The 20,377-nt window shown below is 38.4% G+C and overlaps 1 protein-coding gene across 1 annotated transcript in view; it reads right to left on the reverse strand.

Annotated features, from left to right (window-relative positions):
- Window positions 1-11,511: 11,511 nt before the first annotated feature.
- Window positions 11,512-20,377, reverse strand: part of NAA15 (N(alpha)-acetyltransferase 15, NatA auxiliary subunit) — a 115,612-nt gene continuing 106,746 nt past the window's right edge. Inside the window, exons 18-20 of the mRNA XM_006887028.1 lie at window positions 19,375-19,521; window positions 17,555-17,652; window positions 11,512-14,420 (exon numbers count right to left, since the gene is read on the reverse strand). Of these exons, the coding sequence (XP_006887090.1) occupies window positions 14,220-14,420; window positions 17,555-17,652; window positions 19,375-19,521 (446 nt within the window). The 3' untranslated portion in view covers window positions 11,512-14,219. The remainder of the gene's footprint in view (window positions 14,421-17,554; window positions 17,653-19,374; window positions 19,522-20,377) is intronic.

The raw sequence follows: 20,377 nt of genomic DNA on the forward strand, positions 1-20,377 counted from the left end.
GCGATGGGAAAGTCTGCTGTTAGGGACCTCTCCAAAGTACTGAAGAGCAATGGTGTCTCTCTGGAGCCTAAGGTGCGTCTGATACAGCCCATGGTCTTTGCAATCACTTGTCATGCATCAGAGAGTTGGACAATGACCAAGGAGGATAGAAGGAGAATTGATGCCTTTGAGCTGTGGTGCTAGAGAAAAGTATTGAGGGTACCATAGACTGCTAGGAAAACAAACAGATTTGTCCTGGAAAGGGTTAAACTGGGCAGCTCCTTGGAGGCAAGGATTCTGAGGCTCCATCTAACATACTCTGGACAGGTTGTAAGGAGGGACCGGTCCTTGGAGAAGGACATCATGCTTGGTAGGGTGGAGGGACAATCCAGGAGGGGAAGGCCCTCTATGAGGTGGATTGATTCAGTGGCTGGGGTAATGGAAATGGGAGTGTCAGAGACGGTGCGATTGGCACAGGACAGAGCAGAGTTTAGGGCTGTTGTACATAGGGTCGCTATGAGTTGCAAGCAACTCGACAGTAAATAACAACATCTACTACCCAATGTCTATTTCCGCCATTTATCTGTCAGTTTGTTCTGCTGTGGTGGCTTGCATGTTGTTGTTTAGTGATGCTGGAAGCTATGACACTGGTATTTCAAATACCACCAGTGTCACCGATGTTGCATAGGTTTCAGCAGATCTTCCAGATTAATATAGACAAGGAAGGAGGAACTGGTGACCTTCTGGAAAAAAAGTGCCCACAAATCGTCTGGCACAGTGTCTAGTGTTGGGATATGAACTCCTCAAGTTGGAAGGTACTCAAAAGATGACTGAGGAAAAGCTGCCTCCTCAAAACAGATTCAACTTTGTGACAAAGATGGAAGAACTTTCCCGGTCTTTATTTCCTTATGTGGCAAAACACAAAACGAGAAGGGAACACCACAAAGATTTACTAAAAGTCAGAATGTGGAGTGTACAAAGTGTGAATCCAGGAAGTTATCAAAAATAAAATGGAACTCAAATAAATATCAATCTCCTAGCCATTAGTGTGACTGAGACCAGATAAATTGCAGGATTATATCAAAGATATCATCCATGAAGAAAGTAAAAGGTCATTACAAAAACAGGAGAAAGAAAAATCTAAGTGGATGTCAGAAGAGACACTAGAGCAATCTCTAAATCTTGAAGCATCAAGAAGCCAATCTAAAGGAAAACATGTTGAACAGATGAACAGGTGATTTCCAGGGCAGCTCAGGAGGACAAAGCTAAGTAATATAATGGAATGTGCAGAGAGCTAGAATTGGAGAATAAAGAGGGAAGAATTCACCTGTATTTCTCAAGCTGAAATAACTAAAAAACAAATGTAAGCCTTGTGTTACAATATTGAATGATGCTATGAGCAATGTATTGAATGACCCAGAAAGCATCAAAAGATGGAGGGAATACACAGAGTCACTGGACCAGAAAAAAAGCTCAGGAAGTAACATATGTACCACTGGTAATGAAGGAGGAAGTAGAAGCTTCATTTAAGGCATTGGCAAAAAATAAGGCCCGAGGAATTGATGGAATACCAATTGACTTGTTTCAATTAACAGATGCAGTGTTGGATGAGCTCACCAGTCTATGCCAGGAAATTTGGAGGACAGCTGTCTGGCCAATTGATTGAAAGAGGTTCATATTTGTTCCTATTCCCAGGAAAGGTGATCCAACTGAATGTGGAAATTATTGAACAATATCATTGATATCACATGCAATCAAAATATTGCTGTAGATCATTCTAAAAAGGCTGGAACAGTACATAGATGGAGAACGGCAAAAAGTTCAAGCAGAATTTAGAAGAGGTCGTGGCACCAGGGATATCACTGGTGATGTCAGATGGATCCTGGATGAAAGTAAAAAATGTCTATTTGTACTTTATTGACGATGCAAAGTTGTTTGACTGTGTGGATTATGACAAGTTGTGGCTGATATTGAGAAGAATGGGAATCTCAGAGCAGCACTTGATTGTGCTCCTGAGGAACGTCTACCTGGACCAGGAGGCTGTTCCGCAAACAGAGCAGGTAAATACTGCACGGTTTGGAATTGGGAAGGGAGTGTATCAGGGTTGTATTCTCTCTCCATACATACTAAATATGAGTGCTGAACAAATCATCCGAGAAGCTGGACTCTATGAGGAGGATTGTGGCATCAGGATTGAAGGAGGACTCATCAATAACCAGCGTTATGCAAATAACACAACCTTGCTTGCTGAAAACTGGAAGACTTAAAGCACTTGTTTCAGAAGATCAAGAAATGAAGCCTTCTGTATGGATTGAATCTCAATGTCAGGAAAACAAAGATTCTACCACTGGACCGATAGGCAGTGTCATGATGGATGGAGAGGAGATTGAAACTGTCAACAGCTTCCTCTTGCTTGGATCCACAATTAACACTCTTGGTAGCTGCAGTCAGGAAATAAGGAGATGCACTGTAGTGGGAAAGTCTGCAGTTAGGGACCTCTTCAAAGTATTGAAGAGTAGTGATGTCAGTTTGAAGACTAAGGTGCCTCTGATTCAGGCCATAGTCTTTCCAATTACTAGCTATGTATCTGAGAGCTGGACAATGAATAAGGATGACAGAAAAACAATTTATGCCTTTCAGCTGTGGTGTTAAGAGAAGAACACTGAACATCCCATGCACTGCCAAGAGAAAGAACATGTATGTCATGGAGAGGATGAAGCCAGAGCGTTCTTTGGAGGCAAGAATGATGAGGCTTTGCCTCACATACTATGGACATATTGCTAGGAGGGGCTATTCCTTGGAGAAGGACATGATGTTGGGAAAGGTGGAGGGTCGGTGAAGGAAAGGAAGACCCTCAACCAGGTGGCTTGACATGGTGACTGCTGCAGTGGGCTCTTGTGTGTCAGGAAGTGTGAGGATGGTGCAGGATAGAGCAGGGTTCAGATCTTTTGTTCACAGTTGCTATGAGCTGCGCTCGACTTGACAGCACCTAACAAGAATAACAGCCATTAGTGAGCATTGGCTCTTTTGAATTAGAAAATTATATGGTTTACAATGCTGGAAATGACAAATTAAGGAGAAATGGTATTTCAATGTTTAAAAAATGAAAATCTACTCTAAAGTACAACACTGCCAGTGACAGGATATATAAAATGCCTACAAGGAGAGTCAGTTAATACAATTACTCAAATTTTCAAACCAGCCACTAATGGCAAAGATGAATAAATTGAAGATTTTTACCAACTTTTGCAGTCTGAGATTGACCAAACATACAATCAAGATGTTGATATTTATAAATAATTGGAATGTGAAAGCCAGAAACAGTGGTAGTTGGTGACTGCAGAACAGGCCTTATATTGTTTATATGCAAATCTAAGTTGAAGCTGAAGAAAATGAAAAACCCACAAAATAGGATCTTCAATATCTCACCTGAATTTAGCTGTCATGTCATGAATAGATCTGAAACACTTAACACTAATATCTGAATACCACGTGAGTTGTGTAATGACATCATACATGAATAAAGCAAAAGGTCACTGAAAAAGACAGAGAAGGGGGAAAAGTCTAAAGTGGATGACAGATGAGATAATGAAATTTTCTCTTGAATGTCGAATAGCTACAACAAACAGAAGAAATCATAAAGTAAAAAAGGTGGATAAAAGACAAATTTATTCTTTTGGCTTGAGCTGACCCAAGCCAAAATACTTTTAATTGCTTCATAGACCAAACAAAAAGCTGGACCAAAAGTAAAAAAAAAAAAAAATCTTGCATTTAAATGATAGTATTAACAAACTCATCCCTGGAGAAAGATTTCATGCTCGGAAAAGTAAAGAGCAATTAAAAATAAAAAAAGGAAGCTTTTCAATGAGATAACTGTCATAGTAGCTGAAACACTGGTCTCAAACCTAGCAACAATTGGATGTGCAGGACTGTGCAGTGTTTGCATTCTGTTGTGCCCTGCGTCACGCAGAACTAAGTCAATAGCACCTAACAGCAATACCCTTATTTAAAAATCCCCTTCCTATTCTTTGCTGTTGTATACAGTCACTTAAAAACTTAGTTCAAACTAAGGTTCCCTAGGCTTACCCAGAATTGGAAATGTTTCATTGATCATTTCAATGGAAGCAATTTATGGACATCTAGAAAAAAATTTTTTAAAAAACCCAAAACACATTTCTCCCTACTCTCAATACTAGCATCTTAAGTAGCACTGTATCAACAGTTTGACTAGGGGAAAGCATTGTTAGCTGTTAGATACTGGCGACCCTCTAAAGGACAGATCTGAACTTTGCTCTTTACCACACCATACTCACTGCAGTCAGTGTCAATCCACCTCAAGGCTCTCCCTCTTTCTCTGACCCACTACTTTGTCCTGCATGTTGTCTTTTCCTCAAGGACTGGCTCCTGACAACATGCCTACAGTATGTGGGGCAGAGTTCTGCCATCCGTGTATCAACTTAGTTCTGCTGGGTATAATGTTACTCGAGTGACTGGTTGCTAATGACACTAAAAGATAAGCAGAGTCGCTACTAGCCAATGCTTGTTAGGTGCTTTTGAGTCAAGTGCGACTCATAATAGACCCTATGAACAACAGACTCTAATCCTGTCCTCCCCTGTGCCATCTTCACACTTCCTGACACACTAGAGCCTACGGTAGCAATCCCAGTCACCATGTCAGTCCACCTGGTCAATGGTCTTCCTCTCCTTCACCGACCCTCCACCCTTGCTAACATTATGTCCCTCTGTAAGAAACAGCCCCTCCTAGCAACATGCCCAAAGTCTTGGCTGCAATCCTTTACCCTCTCCAAGACAACTGTTCATTCTCTTGGCCATCTATGGGATGTTCAGTGCTCTTCTCAAACACCACAGCTTAAAGGCATCAATTCTTTTCTGTCTTCCCTATTCAGCTCTCAGATGCGTAGGAAGTAAAAACGGAAAGACCATGGCCTGAATCAGATTTGGGGGTTAACTAGTGCTATAAGGGCTAACTGAAAAAGTAAGAGACTGGTCATCCAGGTAGCTTTTAACTTCTTTAAAGACACTCAAATAACTGTTCTGACAAACTATAGGGGAAACACAATACCAGAGTCTCGTGGATATTAGCGATGAGAAATCCTAACATTGCTGCTCTTATGAGTAGCATCAAGTTGGAACCAACTCATAGGTGACCCTCCAGCCGGTTTTCAGAGGCATTAAATTGCACCGGAGGAGATTGTTCAGAACCACATCCTTTTGGGCTAGCAATGCAATTTCTTACCAGTAAGCCACCATTAAGTTAACATGCTTGTTATGTGTCATCGAGTCGCTAGTGACTCTTAGCAACCCTGTGTTCAAGAGCCCTGAATCCTGCTCTATTGTGTGCCAACCTCAGTCTCTGCCACATCCACTCCCATTACCCCAGTCACTGAATCAATCCATCTCGAGGGTCTCCCTGTCCTGTACTGTCCCCCCATCCTCCCAAATATGTCCCTCTCCAAGGACCAGTCCCTCCTTGCAACATGCCCAAAGTATGTCAGACGAAGCTTCAGGATCCTTGACTCCAAGCAGCAGCCTGGATTCACCCCAGGTTTGTTCTCCTAGCAGTCCATGCCATGGTGTATTCAACACTTTTCTCCAACACCACAGCTAAAAGGCATCAATTCTCTATCATCCCTAGTTTGTGAAGACTATGACCCAGATCAGGCGCATCTTAGTCTCCAGCCTGACGTCTTTGCTCTTCAGTACTCTGGAGAGGTCCCTGACTTTCCCAATGCAATTCATCTCTTGATTTCCTGGCTGCTGGTTCCAAGAGTGTTGACTTTAGAGCCAAGCATACTAGAACTGTTAACTTTCTCAATCTCTTAACCATCCACACTGATGCTGCCAATTGGCCCAGGGGTGAGAATCTTTGATTTTTTGATGAACATATAATGGATTGACACTATTTTGAGGGGAAATCATGACATCAACAGAGAGCAGGGGGAAGATGGAGGACTACAGGCAGTACCCAAATCACAAGTGAGTTCCATTCCTAAATGTTTTCTAGGTCAAATTTGTATGTAAGAAAAATCAATTAGAAACTCTTCCTGCTTGTCTTATTTTCCTATGCATAAAACCCCTGAAACATATATACACTAAAACATTCTTAACATGATGTTCTGATGAGTATTTTAAAAGCAGTGTCTACTGTATGTACCTGAGGTGACAGCAAGAGGCTGGAGCTGGATGCTGCCACAGTGAACAGGACTATTGGAGAGATGCTGGTGCTGGCTTGTTGTCCAGACCTGGAGGACCTGCAGTTGTGCTAAGACCTCCAGGCAGTCTGGTAAGGCTCACATGTACTCCATGGGCCAATTACTGTTATATGCTGTCCATATAGGTTCACAGCTCAGATCCAAGATACCATGAAGACAGCTGAAGTGGGGAAAGAGCCCAAGCAAGGGTGAGATAGCTTTCTGTGGGCACAGACTAATGGTGATTAATTTATAAAACATAATGAGAAGCTTAATTGGAAGTCAGAAGAGCAGTATCACCCTGTGGAGCTAGCTTGAGATTCAGGAAATACAGTAAAAACCATATTGTCTAAGTTGGAGGAATGAAAACATGTTGAAAGTCTTTAGGAAATGTCTTTAGAAAATTTTAAAAAACGTAATGACTGTATAAAACACAATGTAAATAAAGGATAGTGTGAAACAAAATGTATATGCACTTTGTACAGACCATTGTAAAAACTAAAGAAACAATTATTAATAACTCAAACTGCTAAGAAGTCAATTTGACAACATAGCAATCATAAAGGTATTTAGGTATTTCAATTTAGCAATTCTACTTCTACAGAGCAGGGGAACACTGCATGGTTTGAAATTAAGAAGGGAGTGTGTCAGGGCTGTGTTTTCTCTCCATACCTATTCAAACTGTATGCTGAGCAAATTGAGAAGGTGGACTCTATGAAGAGGAATGTGGCATCAAGATCACAGAGAGACTCATAAATAACCTGTCTTATGCAGATGACACACCCTTGCTTGCTCAAAGTGAAGAGGACTTAAAGCACTTGTTGCAGAGGACCACAGAATAGAGCCTTCAAAATGGATTGCATCTCAATATCAAGAAAACTAAGATGGAGAAAATATTAAAACTATCAACAACTTCATCTTACTTGGATCTACAATCAACACCCTTTGTACCAGCACTCAAGAAATCAGGAGACATACTGCACTGAGAAAGCCTGCAGTTAAGAGTCCTCTCCAAAATACCAAGTAATGATGTTTGAGGACTAAGGTTCATCTGATTCAGGATATAGTCTTTCCAATCACTTGCTATGCATCTGAGCTGGACAATTAATAGGGAAGACAGGGAAAAAAGCCTTTGAGCTGTGGCGTTGGAGAACAGCACTGAACAACCCATGGACAAAGGAACAAATAAATGTCTCTAAGAGGGTGCAACTGGAATACTCTTTGAAAGCAAAGATGATGAGGCTTTGCCTCACAAACTTTGAGCATGCTGCTAAGAGAGGCTATTCCTTGGAGAGGGTCAGTGAAGGACAGGAAGACCACCCACCAGGTGGATTGACACGGTGACTGTCACAATTGGGTCTAATGTGTCATAAGTGTGAGGATGGCACAAGATAGGACACGGTTCAGATCCACGGTTCATGCATGGGGTTGCTGAGTTGTACTCAAGGGCACACCTAAAAACAACTTGTAGGTACTACTATGAGGAAAAAACCTTTTAAAAGTACAATTTATTTCATAATGGTGTTACTTTAAAATAGAAAACAAAATACCCTTTGTCCCACCATGTATCCAAAGCTACCACTGAGTCAATTCCAACCCTGGGCCTTCTTACATGACAGAGTAGAACTGCTTCATATGATTTCTAAAGCTGTAAAACTTTGCTGCTTCTCTGAGAAAACACCAAATGGAGGATGGAGGCCCACGGCAATTTCCGCAGAGGCTTCTAGTAGTGGTCTGAAGGTTAGGGCTGGGGTCATGGGAGGGGCCGCTGAACTCGAGGAGACAAAGCCGAGGACAAGGAATGGCTCCCCGTTACCAAGCTGGGCCATCTGGTCAAAGATACGAAGATCAAATCCTTGGAGATTTAGCTCTTCTGTCCATCAACGAGTCTGAGATCATTCTATCCTTCGGATGTCCCTCAAGGATCATGCCTTTGCAAAAGCAGACACCCAACAGACCAAGTTCAAGGCCTCTGTCACCATAGGAAACTATACTGGCCATGTTGGTTTGTGCCTTAAGTGCTCCAAAGAGGTAGCTACTGCCATCCGTGGGGCCATTATTCTAACCTCCATTGTCCCTCTGCAGCATGGCTACTTAGGGAACAAGATTGGCAAGCCTCATACTGTTCCCTGCAAGGTGACTGGGCGCTGTGGCTCTATGTTGGTGCATCTGATCCCTGCACCCTGAGGCACTGGAATCTCACCTGTGCCCAAGAAGCTGCTGCTGATGGCTGGAAATGATGACTGCTACACCTCAATCAGGGGCTGCACAGCTACCCTGGGCAACTTCACCAAGGCCACCTTTGATGCCATCTTCAAGACCTACAGCTACCTGACCCCAGACCTCTGGAAAGAGACTGTGGTCACCAAGTCTCTCAACCAGGAACTCACTGACCATCTTGAAAAGACTCATCAGAGTCTCTCTGCTGAGACTCAGGCTCCAGCTGTGGTCACCACATAGTGGATTTTGTTTAATAGCGAATTAAGGTGGTGGGTTTAAAAAAAAATTTATGGAAGCAGACTACCTCATCTTTATGATTTCATGGAACATAAGGGTGGGGTCAAACCACCATCCTTTCCATTACCAGCCCAACACTTAATCCACTATGCCACCAAAGCTCCTCTGCAATGTCAAGCTATTCCTTCTTCCCTTTCTCATGTCAGTTTCAACAGAGATCACAGTTTCAGGAGAGTAAAGCAGAACTTGAGCTGTTAATAGTTTTAACACTAATGATTTAGGATTGTAAAGGAACACTTTATCTGGTTTGGCTTGTAACTATGGGCTATAAGTCAGATGTTAGTAACTTAGTGACCATCTGTACTCTTCATTACCATATTATAGGGATAAGACATTTGTGGGACTTTGGAGGACCTGATAGTAGTACTTCACTGCTATTTTCTGCATCTGTAGGACAGTATTAACAGTCAATTTAAAAAGGGCTTTAGTAGCTACTAGGTACTGTCCTTTCTAGTTATTGTAAAGACACTGAAACATATCCAGTATAAAACCTGAAGATTTCCTACATTGGAAATGGATTTACATGAGTCAAAACTAAAGCATTAATCAGTTTCTTAAGTGTAATTAGTCATGTCTCTAAAATACAATGTATCCTAGCAGTTAATGGAAACTGCTATGTAAAGTGGAGTCTTTCAAATAAGCAGCAAGTTCTTGTTCTTGGCAGGTGACTAATTTAATTCTTAGATCCTTTTCAATGAACTGTTGAACAGAATGTTAACAGTACAATATTAAATACACGTTTCTGAACTTCCATTTGTCATTAATTCAGAACCTCAGAAAGAAAAGAGCTGGGAAAGAGATCTGATACCTTCAGTAATTGCCCTTTTTGTTTCATGATACCAAGTAGTGAATAGCTTAAGTACTTGGAAGCGGGGAAGGGGATGAGGAGATAGATATGGTAGCCATATGATGTTTCTTTGATGAACACCTGAAAGCCCAATTCTATTCCTTTTATGAAACATCAAACACTAAACAGAGACACATACTAATACACTTGCAGGTCCAAGTAAACAGTAGTAAGTTTGCTTACAAGTATAAGCCCAAGTTTGGACACTGGTAAGTTGAGACAAGCACAGAATGGTAGAGAGAAAAGCTTGTCAAAAAAGTCCTCACTATAGAGTTGACTCTGACTTAGGATAGGGTATCTAATTTCACAGAGCTCCCAAGGCTGTAAATCTTTCCTAAGCAAACTGCCACACCTGTCCCCCACCAAGTGACTCCTGGGTTCAAGCCATGAACCTTTCAGTAAGCAGCTGAGCACTTATCCACTGTGCCACCAGGGTCTCCTCCTCGTTACAGAGCAAAAAGTATGCAAGGTAAGTTAATTATTAGCTGAAAGCAAACCATATAATCCAGATAGTTAAAAAAATCTATTCCTTTTCACTATTATTTCTAAAGACCACTGGTACCGTTAAGGCAAAGTTGAAGATGTATCAATAGCAGAAATTTTTACAGCATAATTTTTCATATATCCATCATCACCATTTTTCCTCCTGTAGGAAGAACTACACCATTTTCACAGCTTTAGCGATAAAAGTCTGATTTTTAAAAATCTAAGTGAACCTGCATAATCTTGTTAAGACTGCCATGAGTCAACTTCACTCTTGCTGTAAACAGACTTGAAACAAAGTCAATAATCAGGTCTTGGCATATTGTTATTGTGTATTGTGGAGTCAGAAGTAATTTTTCAGAGGCAGTTAAACACAATGAGGGACACTGCCCATTCTCCTGTAGAACTGCTAGCTGGTGTATTCGAATTATGTGCCTTCAGGACTACAGCACAGTTTGTTGTCACTAGGCTACCAGTGCTCCCTTAGGCCTCTACAAATCCAGCGATGGCATGTCTTAAAAAGTAACAGAACAGGGGAGCTCTGGTGGCCTAGCGGCAAGAAGGTGCACTGCAATCCCAGAGGTACACGGTTCAAATCCACCAGATGCTCTGCTGGAAAAGGAGAGGCAATCTCCTCCTGTACCTGTCAGATCTGATTTGACGGTACACGCCCAAAAATAATAAAATAATAATAAAAAAAGTATCAGAATAAACTGAGAGTCTATCAACATTTATAATCTCTCCTGACTGCCATAACATACCACTCCTCTATTTTTGTTATTGCCCTAAGAGGGGATGCATCCTAATGGAGGTAGCAGTTCTCAACAGGGTATTGAGGCGTATACGCTTCTGCTACACCAAAAACAAACAAACAAACAACATTCTCCAAGATGTCTTATACATTACTAATACTTTTAACATCTCATAGTTTGCAAATGGAACGGTTAATAGTGTAATTCATAAAAATAACCTTTTCCCAAGAATGTTTTATTTGCTCCAAGTTGTGAGATTTTCAGCCAAAAAAAAATTGGCACCTAAGTTTCTGCTTTCGAGAGCCATTTCAAGGAAGTTGGTTTTAATTTAGGTTTGACAGTGGATGTGGCATAGTTTAGATAGCATTACAATGGTATCAAGAAATTATGTAAATTAAAAGTGGAACAAGAGATAGAAATGGAAGACTGTTTCTCAAAGATTAAATTTGCAAAAATGTCAAAATTAAAAGAGTAATTAAGCAATACAAATATATACCTATCTTATACTACACATGGACATTCAAAGAATTGCTGAAATTTTTATGGATTTACCACAACCTACCTGAGTCTGGACCACATATTCTTGGCCACTTCATACAGTCAAAGTTCTAACAGCTTACTCTATGGAGTACAAACAATGCTGTGAAAAACAATGGCCTGATAAAGCCCAGAAAAAAGCTATTCATTAATAGTGGGACTATTTTAGTCACGCTAATATGGGTCACACTTTATTCTTGTGCATAATTATTACAGGAAAATGCTGAAACTTTATGACATCTAATTAAATCTGAGTAAGCTAACCTATCAGATTTATTTTAAAAATGAGAAATTGACAAGAATAGCTTAATATAAAGAAAAACAAAAAGAACTTTACATTCCTATTATGATACAGGTCAAGGGACCCTTTCTTCTCAAAGGGTCAATTACACCAGGTCTTAGCAATAAACATAAGGCACTTATTTAGATTACATCATCACTTCATTTTCTCCATTTGATTTTCTAACCCTGTTTCCCCCCCCTAAAAGCATTTGAAATTAAAAGAATGAAGGAGACAAACAAATACGAGATGATCCTGGTAATTCTACTCAGAGCAAAACAATACAGTACAATGTTTTAGAGAGGTGATGTCTGGACATAAAATGAACCCAATCAAGGTCCTGACACCAACAATATCCACTATCATGTAAACCTGAAAGAAAATAAAAGATTTATTCAATAGTTCCAGTAAAATTGGGTTGAAATACAATATACATGTTAGGAATTTAGATCCTCAAGATGGCATCTTCATCAAGAGTTCTGAGTTCTCGTGAATATTCATTCTAAGACAATCTACATCATTTGAACATTGTTAAGACAAATATATGAATTTCAATATACAGTAGAATTTAAACATAATTCACACATACACCCCCCATTATATGGCTGGTGCCTCCTCCAAACACCTCATTAGTGGCAGAGGTAGCACTAGTGTTCTTTCTCAACTTTAGGAATTTCAGTTGCCACTCATAGGAGAAGGTGAAAAAGAGTTTTGTTTTTGCCATCTGTACAGATGTTCCTGAGACAGGGCCAGTTAAGAAAGTACAACAAAGCACTGGAGTTCAGTTTGCACTTCTCATTACATCATTAAATTGGGATGTGGAATACAGTCATGTACTAAGAAAGACTGATTTTTTTAGCACAGCTGTTCAGTCAGTAAAAGGATCAAGTCTTGTGAAAATTCTCTCTTTATGTGTTCCATAAACTAAAAGTACCACAAAAAGGTCAGTTATAGATAACAATTAATCCATTTTTATGTAATTATTTTATTTGCTCAGATCCTGAAAATGCAATGAAAATATTGAACCTGAGGCTGATTCTCAGTGTACAGGTTTAAAATGTTAAGGCTCACTTTCCCACTCAAAATAGCAGATTTTTTTATTACCTTTCATATAAATGAATTACATTCACAGTACCTGCCACCATCCTAGCCCTCAATGAAATCTCAATGTAGGAGCAGCGTTATTGTTTCATCATGGAATTTCCCTGACACCAGCATTTAACCCATTCTAAACATCTCTCATATGTACTATTAGCCACAATGCATCAACAGGCTAACTTTACAGCACACTGCGTTGCCTCTGGTTTCTACCTCTATTTCCACCTGTGTATTTTCACAGAAGCCCAACACAGATTAGTTGAAATATTCACGCAACTGTTTTTCAAAACAATTTATTGCATCATATTTGGTACCTTATGTTTGACAACAAAAAGGAAATTACATCTGTAACTGCAGGAAAAGAAGCTGGTCTGTTATTGGGGGGGAAAAAATCTTGGGCCCTTTAAAAATTACAAAGTCTTGGGCTTGCCTGAAACAACTGAGCAAGAAATATATTCTTAGAAATGTAGGGCTTCAAGTATTACAAACCTGTGACACTGTGGAAAAATTCCAGAGGTATCTAAACTGCAGCACTTTTTTTCTGCATATCGTGAACAAGGCCTGCTGAGGTTTTTAACTATTAGTCTCTTGATCAGTCATAGAATGGTAGTCAGGAGTTCTGCTCTTTAACTTCAAGCCGTGGTAGTTTTCTTTTTCACTCTGGGGTGAAAATTCATGCTTGCTAATTGGTTGATGCCACATCACAGTGCATTTGGTTCTTGCATTACAGTTTTAACAAGTTTGGCCAAAACAATGCTGAAAAGTTTGCATTGTTAGTTTATTTCTTCAAGTTTTAGTTAAAATTGAGATTGTTCCAACTGGTTCCTTCAGTTAAAAACTGTGGTACAAGAACACCAAACTGATCATATACAGTGAATTTTGGAAACACAACAAGCATATTGAACACCCTCTAGGTTTCTCAGTAATTCTGCTTGGTATCTATATGTCCCAGTTTCTACAACATCATGTAATCTGTTGTAGGTTTCTCTGTAAATAGTGATTCACATTGCATACTTCCTATGGTCAGAATCAACCCCGTTAACAAAATCAGTCAGATGCTAAAGCCCCAACAACTCTTTGTGCTCAGTGAAAGAATCCAGTGCTAAAACAGCATTTATGCTGTCTGAGATATAGTAAAATCTCACAAGACAAATTTAAAGTAATATTTCCGCCACACACCTGCTTTGTTAGCTGTAACAGCCTCCAGATTTTATATAAATTAGTTTAAAAACATGGATGGGTAGGTAGGAATAGGATATGGTATCTTTTTAAACCCCTCAATTTTAGCAGCTTTTAATTTTTTTTTTTTAAGAAACTGAACCTATATCCTTGTAATATGTTAGATATTTTATATATACTTTTTCAGCAGGATAAAAAAAGTAAAACACTATTTGAAGGCAAGAACATTTACTCCTCTCATTCTGTGTAAGTTAGAGCAATGCAGCAGGTGCGTGACAAAAATATTATACACTAGGTATGGTCCAATGTCATTCCATTTGCTTGTTTATTGATGTTCAAATTTCATTGGCCAGTTCTTCAGTTTCTGCAGAACTATCTCCATTAACTGTGATCTTCATATCCTCTTTATATCCAGGAGGCATGAAAGCCAAAGCGTAAGGAAAAAGCTTATGACAATTTGCTCTATAAACTTCAGCAGCTTCTTTACAGTCTCCTAGGCTACCATCACACAAGGCTTCTAATACCTCCATACAAGTCTAAAGAAAGACAAAAGGTCATGTTATAATTTTTTTTTCAAGTTATTACCCATTTCAATATTATCAAACGATTTCTAAAATAAGAGTAATCACACTTATTTAAGAAAAACAGAAGCATTTATTCTCTTATGTACACTGGATCTCTAGGAGCTTAGTGATAAGAGCTGCACTGCTAACCCAAAGGCAGTTTAAATCCACTTGTCACTTTATAGGAGAAAGGTAAGCCACCTTCTCCCGTGAGATGTACTGCCTCTGAAAACTCAACAGAGGGCCAGCTATGAGTTGGTTCTGGCTCAACAGTACATAACCAACAAGAGCATGTATCAGAATGTTCTTCAAAGCCTTATTTATTTCTTAAAAACTACAAAAGGGAAATCACAGTGGGCAGGACCAGGGGACATTAAGAAACTTTTCACCTTCACTACCACTCAGAACTTCTTTGAATTGATACCTGAAACCCAAGATCAGCATCTGCTATACAATAGCACTGAAATCAACATCTTCTTGGATGATAGAAACCAGATGCTCCTTAAAGTGAAGCAATCTAACTGTGGAATTTCCTTTTCCGGTACAATTTTCTGCACCTCTATCCTGACTTACTTTCTTAACTATAAGCTCAGGGAGGGCTGTCTGGTCCATAGTCAACCTTGCTTACAGACAGCATTAGGAGTCCAGAGCTGCTCCCTCCTTAGCTAAATCTAGAGAATGTATTTCTTAAGCTTATATACCCACCTGTCAGAACACAACCATTCCCTATCCTGAATAAGAAAATTTTATTTTCTTTTAATGGTATATGAGTTATAAAGATATGTACCTTAAAAAGCCAAACAAATGATGAATGTATAAGTAGGGCCATAACTAGCTGAGGCAAGTGAGATTTGAGACTGCCTTTGAGATTGCTGCTCAATTTCTTACCAGTAGGCCACCAGAACTCCCATATTTAAGGAAAACAGAAGCATTTACTTTCACATATACACTGGTTGTACTGCTAACCGAAAGGCACTCAGTTTGAATCCATGAGCTACACAATAGGAGAAAGGTAAACAATCTTCTCTCGTGTTATTTATTGCCTCTGAAAACTCATTAAGAGGGTCAGCTATGAGATGATTCTGACTTGACAGTACACAGTAACAATAATATATATTAGAATACTCTTCAAAGCTTTATTTAACTGTTTCTTAAAACGTACAAAAGGATGAATGTGTAAATAGGCCCATAACTAGGTGAGGCGATTAGGGACGAGGTCTGTTATACTTAAGGAGGCATGCAAGTACATGACTTTGAGACCGAGAGTACCATCTTCAATTTTGTACCTATAATTCCAAAGAGCCCAGGCCTGAATATAAATATCAAATTTTACAATGTCAATTACTACAAATAAGCCCTTTGATATTTTCTGGACACCTAAAACCAATCTGCAAAATCAAACATTGTTTTCAACTCTTTATACAAATTAAAGACAATTTATAGAGACATTCCTATGACTAGGCAAAGATATGTCTCTCAAACACAAAAGTACATATGTTGCTAGGTGCTGTCAAGTCAGAGCAGTTCTATATACAACAGAATGAAACCTTGTACAACCCTGTACCATTCTCACAATGTCTGCTTTGTGGAGGGCGCTAGGTCAATTCATTTTTAAGAAAATTCTAATTAGCTCATCAAAAGGGGCAATTCTTTGAATAAAGATATGCTTTCCAAATAGACATGCCTCCCATATTTTTAATGATTCACTGGCTTTTATTTCTAATGCATTTTTTTCTTTACATTCTTTCACTTGAAAAGCATTCATTATAGACACATACTTAGCCAATATTGTCAACGGAGAAACAAGTTTAAATTCAGATTCTATTCAAAATGATATATTAATTACCAACCAAAAAAGCCTAATTTCTCATTTAAAACATGTTTCCTGGATTTCATTCCACAAGTTTTTATCAAGTACTTTTTACTCTTTTTTTAATTAATCCAATTATCTCACAGACTTCTGAACAAAGGCCTTTTATTGTCAGTCTGAATTAAAATACATATTTTAAAAAATTTTTATTAATTTTAATGAACATTTACAGAGATTTTGGATTTCCATTCATTCACTGTTGCTAAAATACATATTTTACAACACATTTTTTATTCTATTTAATCTCATTACATTTCAAGCTTTAAAATGACATGTCATCTGATGTATATCAGAATCTTCATTGAGACAACTTCTTGCTTAGAAATAACTACACACTACATATGATGCTACATTAAGAATGAAATTTAAAAATTATTCTAAATTAATTTAAGACAAGCTAAGTTTCTGACTCAGTTTCATAAAGTTCTGGAGAACACCATGCATCAACAGCAAGAACAATTTCATGATGAAAATTATCTTCTGGTTAAAAAAACATCTTTTTCAAAAAGATGCAAAAAATAGGCTGATACAATACCAAAGGGATGGAATCAACACAAGTAATCATCAACAAATGAACAGATGGAAAAACTACTCTATGTTCATACAATGGAGTATTACACAGCACTGAAAAACAATGAACTCATAAAACATTATATAACATGGTGACCTGGCAGGATATCATGCTGAGTGAAATATCTGTCACAAAAGGACAAATACTGTGAAGCACCACTGTTATAAAACAGGTCTAACATAGGGGTTGGGAGGATAACAGGATTAAGATTGGATAGATAAGGAGCACTGCACTGGACAAGATGGAGGAAAGAATTGTTTAAAAGGAATATATGATTAAGCATTATGTATAAAGACTCTCTGCACGCACGCGCGCGCGTGTGTGTGTGTGTGTGTGTGTGTGTGTATAAGCGCGCACGCGCACCAGAACCCTATGAACCTGGAGAAAGGATGAAAGTTCAGGTCTTTCATTCACAGGGTCGCTATGAGTTGCCCATGACTCAACAGCACTTAACAATAACAATAAACTGGGTAAGGCAAAGGAAGGAGTAAAATGTGTAACAACAAATGAAAATCTAACTTCTCTGTAAACATTCGTTAAAAATCACAAAATTTTATTTTAAAAAACAGTAGACAGATACTTTTTATTTATTGGAGTATAACATATAAACAGAAAAGCATAGGATGGTATGCCTATAGAGAGAAAATGGAGGAAAAAAATGTTTACCTGGAGGTTTCTGTTATTGAGGGATTCATCAAGTGTTGTTGCCAACTCTATAGCTCGCTTCTGACTAGAAGGCTCTAAGTAATATACCATTTTGGCAGCTAAATGAGAAGGTAAAGGAAACTTTATATTAAAATAAAATTAACATTTCATCCCCTATAGATTCAAATATAAGATGCTGGATGTGTATGCACCTTATTAGGAAGTGTACCACTTTATTAGAAAAATGAAAATAGTCATTTGAGAAACTGATGATTAAAAAAAAAAAGAATCCTGAGAAGGGTACATCAGAAAAAGCCTAGATGCTCAAACCAGGGGTGTATGGTTTAGTTAAATGTGTATCTACCCAATGTTATATTTTAAAAACAAACAGAAAACATAAAAGAAACATACACAGCAGTAACAAAAAGTATATCAAATATTCTAATACTTATTTTGTTACAGGCTCAAAGATTATCTTCTTTCTAGAAAGACCACTATTAATTAGGCCTAAGAAGAAGACGTCAAAAAATGCACGAGGGGTTAAGTAAAATACCCAAACCTTGATGTTATGACCCAAAAAGTTGAATTCACTCACTTGAGTGAAACAACTACAACTTATTTCAAAGACTGCTGCAAAAATGTTACCCATAAAGTCCAGATTTTGTTTCAGTGCCATAACCCCTGCTGCCTTAAACGTCTCACTGACTATACAAAGGGTTCATGTGTTTAGCTTTGTCAAGAGTGGCACATGAGAAATTCAAGGGAATTTTCACAGTATGTTGATGGATAAAAGTTTCATTTTTTGTGTGTGTGTGTGCGTGTGCATGTATATACACAATATATTATACATAATAAGACAGATTCAGCTATACAGTTGACCCTTAAACAATATAGGTTTGAATTGTGTGGGTCCACTTAAATAAAGGGTAGTTTTTGCCTTGTTGCCACTGTGGTGAGCTCACGTGCTTATCTGCTTAAAACACTGGGTGGTAGTTAACCATTTCTGTGAGCAGTTGTTTCAAGCATATAATTTATGAAGTGCTCAATCAGAGTTGATTAGTTTTACATGGTGTTTTAAGCTTTGTAGGGAGATTATTACACTTGGAGTTTACCCAAAGCTTATTAAAATACCAACAGGAATAAAATTCAGATGTATGTTGGCCTATGCAATGCGAATCCTTGTTGTTCAAAGGACAACTGTAAATCTGTAAATTAAAAATGGATTTAACAACTGCTCAGGTTAGTGCCCTCCAAACACTGACTAATTTAAAGAGTCAAAAGCACATGATTCTTTAAAACATTTAACTAGGGAAACTACTAACTTTACTTCTTGCTGTTGCTTGTTACTGAGTCGGAACCAAGTCACAGCTGATGCTGCAGTAAATTGCATGGACGGTGAGTGCCCATCCTTCACCCCCAGAGCAGCTGCCCTTGGGATTTCAGCTCAGTTTCTTAACACTATGCCATCAGAGCTCTCTAGTTCACAGTAATTCTTTGTCCAAGAAATGGAAAATTTCCAAGAAGCCTATTTCAGAGCCTTTAGGGGTGCTATGGTGGCATAGTTCATCAAGAGCTGTACTGTTAACCCTAAGGCAGCACCCCTCGCCAGTGTGAATCCACCAACAACTCCACAAAATAAAGATGGGAATCTCCACACTATTTACAATCTCCAAAAACTTTCTGGAGGGTCAATTCTGAGGCTACAGTAATGAGTATGGATACATTTTATCTTTATTTATTTGTATTCTATGCATTTTAAAAGCCCGTGTTTACTGATTCATTAAAATAAAAGGTTTGATTACTTTAAAAGGCTATGGGTAAGAAGACCATAAAATGCTTACCTGATAATCTGTGTGGCAATGAATCAGAATTCCTTTTCAGAAAAGTCTCATTAAAATTCTTTGGATTTGTTGCTCCAAAAAGACGATTCATTTCTTGTTTTAATACTGTTCTAACTGTATCAGGTAAGTCTTTACTTTCAGACATTGCTGAATAAATAAAAAATAAATTTTCTCAGGAGATACTTAAGTCTTTTAATAAATTTTTTAAAACTCGTTTGCTTACAAAGTTCTTACACTATTTTTCACACTACATTCATTCACATTGTGAGTAATTATCCCATTCATTATATTTTATAAAATTAATCAACACCAAAGTATGACAACCACTACCCTGTCTTTCCAGATTCTCGCTGGATCTTTCCTATTTCCTTTTCCCATCACCCACCTATCAAATTGTATGACCTTATGATTCTCCCCCTGCCCATCCTCACCCTTCTACTCCTACCCTGGCCCCACCGTGGATCCTCAAACACACTTTACTTGTTATCTTTCTATTAAAAGAGTCTTTAGGAGTTAGAAAATTATTTGTCTGTCTGTTGAGGCTAATGAAACAGCAAATAAAATTAACTGATTAAGTCAACACTTAAAGGATATAGTTCCAAACACTACCCTGACCCTTGAGCTCTTCCTTGTCAACTCTAAAGTGGATCTACACATAAGAAGCTTGATGACATGTATGTGGTAAATAACATCTCAGCAAATATTGTATTACCACTAAAGACAACAGATTTTCCTTCACTCTCCTTATTTCCAACCAGACCCAACTAAGGCATCAGAAATGTGTTAAAAGCAAAGAATCACTACCAACAAAATCCCCATACCAGCCTGCATTCACTTTTATTTGCGGAGGCTACATAAACTAAGCTATCATTAAATAGTAAATTTAAAAAAGAACACAAACAAAAAATGAACCAAAGAATTTCTTCTCATAAAACCAGTGTAGTTTTTTTTTTAGGATCTGGAAATGAAAAGATGAACGCTAACCTCTCTGGAATAATTCAAC

This window comes from Elephantulus edwardii, unplaced genomic scaffold (genome assembly GCF_000299155.1).
Source record: "Elephantulus edwardii isolate Elephantulus edwardi_28Jun2011 unplaced genomic scaffold, EleEdw1.0 scaffold00053, whole genome shotgun sequence".
Lineage (NCBI taxonomy): Eukaryota > Metazoa > Chordata > Mammalia > Macroscelidea > Macroscelididae > Elephantulus > Elephantulus edwardii.